This window comes from Agelaius tricolor, unplaced genomic scaffold (genome assembly GCF_023055355.1).
Source record: "Agelaius tricolor isolate 1412-34295 unplaced genomic scaffold, bAgeTri1.0.p SCAF_57, whole genome shotgun sequence".
In the NCBI taxonomy this organism is placed as follows: domain Eukaryota; kingdom Metazoa; phylum Chordata; class Aves; order Passeriformes; family Icteridae; genus Agelaius; species Agelaius tricolor.
Window position 1 is genome coordinate 1,805,615 of NW_027269317.1, and position 10,500 is coordinate 1,816,114.

A 10,500-nucleotide genomic window follows, 5' to 3' on the forward strand; every position below is an offset into this window, starting at 1 on the left:
GTTGCCAGGCACAGACCAAGGCCTCTCACTGTGGTAAACTCTCACAGACCGCGCGGGGTAATTTCCAGCCAATCAGAGCGTGTCTCGCTGATGACTCATCAGTTGCCAGCAGTGAAATTTGGGGAGGGGGGAAGGTGACCCTGGGGATGGGCTGGGGACCCCAAATTAATGCAAAACGGGGTCGGGACCCCAAAACGGAGCAGGAGGGGCCTGGAGATCCCAAAACCAAACACGGGGGAGGGGACTGGGGGAACGATCGGAAACGGGGAGGGGGGAGGGTGGAGAAAAGACAGGGGTTGGACCCGAGAATTGAGCTGGGAGGAGGATGGGACCCCCAAATCCCGGTGGGAGCGGGGTGGGACCCCTAAAGTAAGCTGGGAGGGGTATGGGATCCCAAAACTGAGCTGGGAGGTGGATGGGACACCCCAAATTCAGCTGGGAGAAGGGTGGGACCTCCAAAAGTGATGAAGGCAATTTTGTTACTGGAATATGTAAATGAGTTTATAGATATGTATGAGGGTCTATGAATATGCAACAGGCTGATGTCATGGGAGACCAGGAACATCGAGCAAAGGTTGTTATGGCCACCAAGATGACCCAGTTATTTTCGGGGACACCTCCTAATTAATCTGGTTTTAATTCCATCAGCCTGTTGCATATTCTTAGAGCCTTATGCATATCCATTACCTAATTTACATATTTCAGGAACTATTTTACATGGCCCATCCTTGGGGGTGTCTCCCCATTTCAGGAGCCTCCACTGAAATGGAAAATGTAAATCCGCTCCCTTTAAAAAAAAATTATTACTATTATTATTATTAATATTATTATTACTATTATTCTTATCAATAAGAATAAACAACTATAAAAATTAGAATTAATTTTGAAATTAAGGGGTTCTCAGGCAAAGATATGGGAGTAGAAATACAGTTCTTTATTAGGAAAAATTGAAAATACAAATGCAGTAGTACAAACAAAAAAAGCCAGTGACAGAGTCAGAATCCTCTGGGAATCCAGTGGACAATGAGGCTGATCCTTTGGGAATCCAGAGGGAAAAGGGCAGATCCTCTGGGAATCCAGTGGGAAAAGGGCTGATCCTTTGGGAATCCATTTCTTGTCCCCCAAAGACAGGACAAAAGCAGAGCCATGGAGTTTTTATAGAGTATCCCAAGGGCGGAGTTGGGGTTTGGGACAGGGGAGGAGCTCTTAGCTCCACAAGAAGGGTGAGATCAAATTCCTGCCTCTTAGCAACAGCAGCACTCCACACAGAACCTGTCCCCAAATCCTAAATTCCCTCTAAAACAACTGAGAAATTATGGAACTTCAGATATATTCAATCAATTTCCTTCATTTAACCTAGTCTGGGGTGTTTTTAAAGAATGAAGGTGAAGCAGAGAAAAATTAAGGCCAAATCAAAAGGAGAAGCAGCCAGGTGTGTTCCCAACATGGATCACAGGGAATGTGAGTGACCAGGGCTGTGCCCAAAGTGCCTCCTCCAGTGGGGGATGGAGCTGGAGCAGCGCACGAAGCTCTGCCCGCACTCGGGGCACTCGCAGGGCTTCCCTTACCGGTGCCTCCGTTGGTGGTGGGTCAAGTTAGAGCTGCTGGAGAAGCTCTTCCCACACTGGCGACACTCGTAGGGCCTCTCCCCTGTGTGGATGCGCCGGTGGGTGATGAGGGTGGAGTTGTGCTTGAATCCCTTCCCACAGTCAGGGCACTGGAAGGGCCTCTCCTCTCTGTGAATCCAATAGTGCTGGAGGAGACAGGACCTGGTCTGAAACCTCTTCCGGCATTTATCACACTCGTAGGGCCGTTCCCCAGTGTGGATGTGCTGGTGGGTGATGAGGGTGGAGTTGTACTTGAATCCCTTCCCACACTCAAGGCATTGGAAGGGCCTCTCCTCTGTGTGACTCTGATAGTGCCGGAGGAGATGGGAGCTGGTCAGAAACCTCTTCCCACACTTGGAACACTCATAGGGCCTTTCCCCAGTGTGGGTCCTCTGGTGCGTGATCAGGGTGGAGCTCTCTCCAAAGCTCTTCCCACACTCCCCACACTCGTAGGGCCGTTCCCCAGTGTGGATCCTCTGGTGCACAATCAGGTCGTAGTTCCACCTGAAGCTCTTCCCACACTCCACGCATGTGTGGGGCTTCTCCCCATCATGGAGCTGCTCATGGAGCACCAGCTCCGAGCTCTGGCTCCATCTCCGGCCGCCTTCCCGGCCCAGGCTGGCTCTTTCCCCCTCCCATCCCCGCCATCTGCGTTTGCAGCCCCTCCTCATGCGGCAGCTCCGGGGCTTTTCCTCCCCGTTGGCTTCCTGCGCCGTGGAGCCGCTCAAAACGGCCTCTGCCACCAGGTTCTGCCGCGGGCATTTGTCCTCCCTGCTCTCCATGCTCAGCTCCTGCTCTGGGGGAGGAAGGACAAGGACAGGATGGGATTTGCCTCCGTGCCACAGGCAAGGGCAACGAGATACCCTCAGGGCGTCCCCAGCAGCCGCCACTGGCACCCCCCGATGTCCCCCCAAGGGGCCTTTTCCACTCAGCCTTGGACTTCTTCATTCTCCAAACATCCCCCCAAAAAACCCCAACCCAGGGACCCCCCGGGATATCCGGGCCGAGCTCCCCCTCCCCGCTCACCGGAGCCTTGGGGGGGGCGATGATCCCACAGGTGGGGGCTGTGAATTCAGGCAGGGATGGACGGCCTGGCTCCCTCAGCTCACCCTCCATCCGCCTTTGTCCCTCCTTTTCCTCCCACTCCTTCCCTTCCATTCCCCCTCCCTCCTCCTCCTGCTCTGTCTTATCTCCCCCTCCTTCTCCTCTTCCATCCCTCCCCTTCCATCCCTTCTCCTCCTCCTCCTCCTCCCTAACCCCACCTCCTTCTCCTCCTTCCATCACTGCTCCCTCTCCACCTTCATCCCTCCTCTTCCATCCCTCCTCCCCCTGCTCCTCCTCCTCCCTAACCCCACCTCCTCCTCCCCCTTCATCCCTGCCCTTCCCTGCCTCCTCCTCCTCCCCCAGCAGCAGCCACACCCTCGGTGCCCGTTCCCGCAGCCCTCGCAGCCCGCGGCAGCAGCGGCCATGGAGCCGGGACAGGTCGGGATGGGCAGCGCGGGGCTCTCGGCTGCTCCCAGCCGCTGCGGGCAGGGGGAACCCGGCCCGGGCCAAAGGAGAGGCAAACTGGCCAAACTGGGGGCACATCACAAAGCTAAGGATGCAGCAGAAAATGGAGCTGAAAGAGTTATGTTAATATTAATTCCAAACAAGGAAAAACTGGCAATTCCAAAGGTTACGGAAGACGAGAAAAAAGAATCAAACGAGATAGGAAGTGAACAAGATAAATCAAGGAAATTGAAACTTCTTGATGGAAGACAATTACTTAATAAAATGTGCTTACTAGGAAAATATTAGAAGACAAGCATCAGAAAACCCACTGGGGTACTCAAGCTTTGTGTGATCATTTTTTAAGGAACTATGGCTGCACTGGGATTTTTGGAGGAGCAAAGCAAGTTACTGAAAGATGCTTAAATTGCCAAAGGATAAATAAAAAGGTGATGAGAAAAACAACATTAGGAGGTCGTGAGTTAGCTTGTCGACCATTTCAAAGTATCCAAGCAGAAGTTAAGATTTGTTAGGCTCTGGATTTATTTGTAAAAAAAAATATTTAATCAAGAAGAAAGAGAATATGCCATAGGTTAGACAGGAGATTTTAGGAGAATAAAAATCTTTAAAGTATCAGAAACACCCGAGAAAAAAACAGGAAAAGAAAAAGGGGAAATGAAAGGGAGGGGAACAAGAGGAAAAATCAGAAAGACAGTGGGATCCTTTGCAGCTCTTGCCCCCTCCGTTCGCGGCCGAGGCGCCTGTCCCGGGTCCCGGCTCGCTGCCGCCTCAGCTCCGCCTGCCCCGGTTTCCATCCCAGGTGCGGGCTCACTGCCCAGGGCAGCTCCACCTGCCCCGGCGCTGGCGGTGAATTTGTGTGCCCTGCTCCCACTGCCTGGCCCGCGGCCGCTCTGCCGGCCATGCTGGGGAAGATGGGGGTTGCTCTGTCCTGCCGCGTGGGCCGAGGTCACCGCGCCGACCGCACCGAGGGCGGGTCCCAGCCATCCCATCCCCGGCTGCCCTGCCCGTGCCAGCTGCACTGGGCACCGCCGCTGCTGCTGCCGGGGTCTCCCACCTGCCTTTTCTCTGCCGGGAGCTGCCGGATCAGCCGCCATAAGCCATGTGGGGGCTGCCCACGCTCCGGCTCGGTCTCCACGGGAAGATCCCCCTCTGGCGATTCCGGCAGCAGACCCTGCCCACACTCCCACCGAGCCTCGGCGGGATATCCTCCCCTGACCACATCCTGCTCTGAGTGACATCCCCTTGGTAACCACAGCTCTGGCTGTTCAGGGAAACTCTCTCTCTCTACAGGAAGCACCTTATTGAAAAACTAGGAGCTCAGTTAAAAGGCAGCACTCTCCAAATTCTTTCCCAAAACACGGGAGAAAGGCTAGAGAAGGTAAAAAACTGAAAGAGTTAGATGAAGGGATTGCTCTATTTCCGTTAAGAGAGGTTCCCATGGCAGGGATGCGCGGCCCTGCCCCGCGGGAGCCACCAGCGCCCCTGCCGGCCGTGCCCGGAACTGCACCCAACGGGAAAGCGCCGCAGCCGAAAGGCCGGGACTGGCTCCGGGCTCTGTTTGTTGGCACTGCCGGAGCTGGTGTTCTTTGTTTGCTTTATTATACACACTAGTAAAGAACTGGTATTCCTATTCCCATAGCTTTGCCTGAGAGACCCTTGATTTCACTAGTCTAAAAATTAAGAGGGAGGGGCTTTGCATTCTCCATTCCAAGAGAGGCTTTTTCTGCCTTCCCAAGCAGACACCTGTCTTGTAAAGCAAGACAAGCACCCACAGGCACTGAGGGGGGCTGCAGGAGGGGCAGAAGAAGGCCCTGCAGCACTTGGGCACAAAGGCCCAGCAGGTGCATGCAAGAAGGGAGCAGCAAAAGGCCAAGCTGAAGGCAAAGGCCAGGGCAGAGTTCCTACAGCCCCTGAGGGATCAGCCCCAGGGCCCAAGGGGGCCCCAGCACCCAGGGCACGGCTCGGCCACAAGCACCCGGCAGAGGCATTGCCCTCCTCGGCAGGGGACAGCCCACCCAAACAGCCCCTGGCAAGGAATCAGGGCTCCAGCTGCAGGGCACAAGGACACTGCAAGCACAGACAGCAGCACCCTCAGGACCAGCAAGTCCACCCCTTAATGGACATGGATTGGCAGGGCTGTCACAGCTCCCATCACACCAGGGACCCTCCACACTGGAGCCCTTGAGAACATTCAGCTCGGTCTGCATTGAGAGGAGGCCTCTCCTGATGGACACAGGGGCCTCTCAATCCACTCTGAATCTTAGACCTAAGGGGGAAAAATGCAAAAAATTTGTTTGATTAGTGAGGGGATAAGTAGAAAAGATGTATGGTTTTATTCAACCACTGTTAGCACTTGTGGGAGATGGGTTTGAAATGCATGAATTTTTATTTGCTCCTAATTGTTATCATCATTTACTGGGAAGGGATTGGATCTCTAAACTCAGAACACAAATTAATATTATAAAAGGTGATACAGAGACCAGTTCTGTTGTACCTCTGTGTCAAATGTCTGGCCAGGCCTATGCTGAACTGAACCCAGAAGTGTGGGCAGCCCCAGGGAAAGAGGGAAAATTAGATATGGAGCCTCTACAAATTACTTCAAAGCAACCAGGACAAGCAATATCCTGTTCCAGGGGAGGGAAGGAAGGGCTCACAGCCTGGTATTGAGTCCCTGTAGAAGGCAGGGCTTTTGGAGCCAGGGGTGTCTCCCTGTAACACTCCTATCCTGCCAGTCAACAAACTGGATGCATGGACAGGAGGAGGAAACACAGAATTTTCAAGTGTTAAAATGAAGATTTACTGAGGCGGCTGCCCTGGCCCTTCCAGACAGGGTAAAAGAATCTGAATTATAGGTGGATGTTAAACAGGGTCTTGCCAAAGGAATTTTTGAGCTAAAATGTTTAACCCAGTGGCCAGAGAGCAGCCTCATTGTCTGCAGAATTCTGCAGCCACAGCTTTCATGGGAGCTGAGGCTGAAATCTGATGACAACAGGAGGATCTCCTAGAGTTCAAGTCTGGCAGCAAGTTAAAGCTTTGACAACCAAAAGAGCCTCTAAATGGATGAGCAGGGCTCGGTTATTACAGTACGAAACTTGTTCAATGGCACAGGAGGATTTAGAACTGAGGACAGGGCAAGGGTTTAACCCAGCCTCCTGTTTGAACAGCCTGGAGAGGGGCTGGCAAGGAACCCAGGACAGCACTCGAGGGACAGAGCTCCCGACCCAGGCTGGGAGAGATTGATGGGACATTCCCTGGCCTGAGGGACAAAATGTGTTTGTGGATGGCTCTGCAAGGGCAGCAGAAGGGAAAAGAGCTACAAGACAGGCTGTTATTAAGGAAGGGGAATCAGACAAAGCGCAGGTCACCGCCCCATGCTCAGCTCAACCCAAGGAGCTCTGGGTGCTTGTAAGAGCCTGGCACTGAAATGCCCTGGGCAGGAAGGCTTCAATAGCTTCTGCTGACACCATGGCACCTAACAGGGGGGCAAAAGCAATTCTGACTGCTTCAGCAAGCACTGGATCAGAGATCAAGGTAGATTCTCCCACAGGAAGCTGGGCTGGCACAGAGCCTGCCCTGGCACTTTGCTGTTGCCAACACCCAGCCAGGACATCGGCTCCTGCCTAAGGAGTGCAAAGCAGCACCACTGGTGGCCAAGGGGCCCATGCCAAGTGTCCCTGAGGCCAGAAACAGCCGCCAGCACAGCTGAACACGGGGGGACCCCTCAGCCTGGCCTCAGGGGCTCTGAAGCCCCGGAGATTTGCACTTCCCGCCTGCAGCAGGACCATGGCAGCCGCCCCTGAGCCTGCCCTGAAGGCAACGCAGCAGCAGCCAGGGCTCCACAGCGGGCCAAGCCCCTGGGCCTGCCCACAGATCCTCTGCTCAAACCCTCGGAAATCCTGGCCACCCTCCTCTGGCACCTCCAGCCACTGCGGCCAAGCCTCGCTGCCACTGCTGCAGCTTCAGCGCTGGCTGGGCCTGCACTGCCACAGCTGCTGGGGAGCACCACGGCACAATTCCACTCTGGGGCTCACTCACACCCACACTCTGGGCTGACTGCGACTGCATTGCTGCAAAATGTACCCATTTTGGTTCTTTTCAATCTTCTTTCTCTCCTCAGGCTTGGTTTGCCTTTGCCTTGGGGAAAGGAATTTTAAAGGTTTTATTTAAGGGCTGTTACACCACTCAACGGAGATGAGTTCAACATCTCCACAGACTGGGAATAGCCCAAAAGACACCCACAGAGATAACGACCAGCAACAAAACATCAACGCCCAGCAGCAAACAGCAACCAACAGCTACCCCAGACACTGCCCCCGGCACAGCTGGAGACACCTGGTCTGGAAAAGGCTGAGAAGGAAATCCACGAGTGTGGACCGAATTCACAGCAGAGGGGAAGAAATCCGGATCCAACAGGAAACCAAATACTAAAAACCTACACAACTTGCAAGCAATGAACATTAAAGCTGGGGATTTAGATTGGTTCAGACTACATAAAGTTTAGGAAAAATCCAGTAAAACTCACATGCCATGGAATGATTTTCTCTGCACAGCCAGGGTTATTTGTGAAAGAAATTATTTCTGTTGCAAATCCTAGCCAGAACCAAGCAATGCCTTGACTCTCTAACACTCAAGAGATTCTTGGAGAGTTTTTGTTTTCCCTGCAGTTTCAGTGACAAAATTACAACATAAGAAAAACTTTTCATAATATTCTTTCTCACTTTATTTTGTCAGGTAGGTTTGGGACAGAAGGGTGAGAATCAAGTTTTGGTCTGGGCTTTTCCATGTTCACCTTAAGGCTGCATTCTGAAAAAAGTTACAAGAGCCTTAAAGGTGACCATTTATTTCATAAACAGTTAATAGTTTGTTTCAACATTGTTAAAAGAAACAAACTAACTAACTAAAAAACCAAAACAAAAACCCAAACAAAGAAAAGGAAAAAAACAAGCAAAAAAATAAGCAGATTCTGAGGGGGCCCACATGTGACTCACCAGATGGCTGCCCCGGAAGAGAAGCTTCATTCCAGGCAGCCTGCAGAGGAGCTTTAGAAATGCAAATGAACACTGCTGGGCAAAGCCTGGACAATGGACCTGGGTCTCTTGCCTGGGGCAGGAATTGGGCTGATTCCCCCTGCCCTCACCCCAAGCTCTGCCTGCTTGCACTGATGGAATTTGCACAGCTCAAGGCAGAGCCCAGGGTGAGGATATCTGACCCTGCAGCAGAAACGGGTGAAGCTGCACAGGGAAACAGCAAATGGAGAATGTTGGGAAAACTTCACTATAAATAAATGGGGGGGAATCATCCCTCTGCCCACTCCAACATCTGCTGTCACTGTCTGCGTTATATAGGGCATATTAGAGCACAGATATTCGTGCTATCACAAGTTCAGGGAAATCAGTTCAGAATCAAAGTAATTGATGTAGTCTTGGCTGAAAGTAGCGCCCAAAATGGGGAAAAGATGAACGGCCAGCAGAAAAAATCATACACCACCGTGCCCCAGACCCTGGGAACCCGAACCAATTCATATCAGGAGCCACAGAACCCATTTCTCATTTCAATGGTACCATTAGATTACAAGCTGTCCTCAAAATAACCAACCAGACAGCTCCAGCTCCTGACCTTCCTGCTGAGCAATCCACTAAAATGAGGAACAAATGGGATGGGATCAGATTACGTTTTAGCAGAAAAAAGATCTGTTTGTGGAAAATTAAATGACTCAAACTGCTGTTGGCATTTAGATGACAAAGGAAAAGTGGTAAAACAGATAACAAAGGAAACAAAAAAGCAGCTCATGTATTGGTCCAAACGTGAAAAGGATGGGAATGGGACACGGTTTTGTGGCTCCCTGGCAGTCCATGGGTTAAACGAAGGCTGTTTCTCCTCTGATGTGCTACAGCAACTCTCACCTTTTTACCATGCTCCACACCTTGAGAGTGCAGCTCATTCAGCAGCTGAGCGAGGGGCCAGGGACTCGTAGAACAGGAAGTATTGAACCACCAGCTTCAATAATTGTTACTAATTAACATGGACTGCTGCTCACAGAAAGTCCCGCTAAATTCCTGAACTTCGAGAACAAAAAAGACTTAAGAGAGCCGTGAATATCGGCTGTTATACAAAAGTGGGGATGCACATTAACGAGGACATGCAGCTGGCGGATCGCGAAGTCTGAACCTTCCAAGTACTTCAGCCAGTGGGCAAAAGGAGAGGGAGATGGGGCCGGGAAAATGAGGATAAAAAGGAGGCTGCGAACTACAACAATGGCAGAGAGCGCAAGGCAAATGCCCCACGGCCTCTCCCTCTGCTCAGCAATAAAGTCACTTGTACAGGACTCCTCTGTCTCCTCGGGGCACAGAAACCTCCGGCCACGTCAATTTCCCCGCACAGCCCCGGGCACGGGGCAGCCGCCTCTGTCCCAGCCACAGCAATCGGGCCAAGCCAGCGCTGCTCCGGCAGCGGCTCCTGCCGAGGCAGCGGCCGCAAGGAGACCGCGGGCAGCCGCTCCCGCAGCGCCCTCACGCCAGCGGCAACACGCGCCGGACACGGCACAACGAACCCGCCTGAGCCCCCTGCCGCCCCCGAGGCCCGCAGCGAGCCCTGAGCCCCCGCACAACCCAGCGCGGCTCCCACCTGCGCTGCGGCCGCCTCCCAGCTCCGCCGCCGCCGCCTCACCGCGCTCCGGCCGCTGCCGCCGCTCCCGGGCCCGCACACACGCTCCGCCAATGGCGCCGCTGCCGAGCCACGGCCGCCCTCAGGCCGCCACCGGGGCCCTGCCCCGCCCCGCTTCCACCAATCAGCGCGCCAGAACCGCGACGGACGGCACCGTCGCCCAATCGCAGCCAGGGGCGGGCTCTGCACCAGGCACAGCCTCGCCCCGCGCTCTCAGGGTCCCCCGGGCTGCGTGAGGGCAGAGCCGGAGATGAGGAACAGCCCTGGAACGGGCCCGGGCCCGAGGGGATTGAGCTGAAAACACAAACAAACTTCTCCGCACCTCCCGCCACGGCTTTCCCGGCACTGCGGCTCCGGTGGCCCCGGCTACAGCGGGAGCCCTGGAGCCTCACTTCTCCTACGCCTAATTAGGAGCATCAGTGCATCGCTTTGATTTCCCCCAAAAAGGGAAAACTGCCGCAAACGCCTGTGGATGAGTGGGGGAGGGGAGAGATTTCTGACAAGAAACGCCAAAACCTCAGAGCAGGATACTGAGAAGTAAGTGAAGAGCCTTAAATCCAGCCTTCCCCCACGCCTCCCTCCTTCCAGCTGCACCTCCTACCCCGGCAGTGCCGGAGACAGGGAATGGGGCCGTGCTCACTTCATGCCCCGGGGCTTCTCCCTCTGCTCAGGGACAGGAGTCGTTCCCCTGCTGCGCCCTGGGCTCTCTCCCACCGGAGAC

The 10,500-nt window shown here is 53.8% G+C and overlaps 1 protein-coding gene across 3 annotated transcripts; it reads right to left on the reverse strand.

The window, feature by feature from the left end:
* Positions 1-911: 911 nt before the first annotated feature.
* Positions 912-9,906, reverse strand: LOC139604927 (zinc finger protein 211-like). Of its 3 annotated transcripts, none has more exons than XM_071456265.1 (2): positions 9,741-9,906; positions 912-2,403 (listed from the first exon to the last, which is right to left on the reverse strand). In XM_071456265.1, exon 2 carries the CDS (start codon positions 2,387-2,389, stop codon positions 1,565-1,567), a length of 825 nt encoding a protein of 274 aa, XP_071312366.1. In that variant the 5' UTR covers positions 2,390-2,403; positions 9,741-9,906; the 3' UTR covers positions 912-1,564. The 3 variants fall into 3 exon arrangements, with proteins under 3 accessions (XP_071312366.1, XP_071312364.1, XP_071312365.1); XM_071456263.1 differs by lacking the exon at positions 9,741-9,906 and adding an exon at positions 2,634-4,935 and having other exon boundaries at positions 912-2,398; XM_071456264.1 differs by lacking the exon at positions 9,741-9,906 and adding an exon at positions 2,634-4,935.
* Between the last annotated feature and the right edge of the window lie 594 nt (positions 9,907-10,500).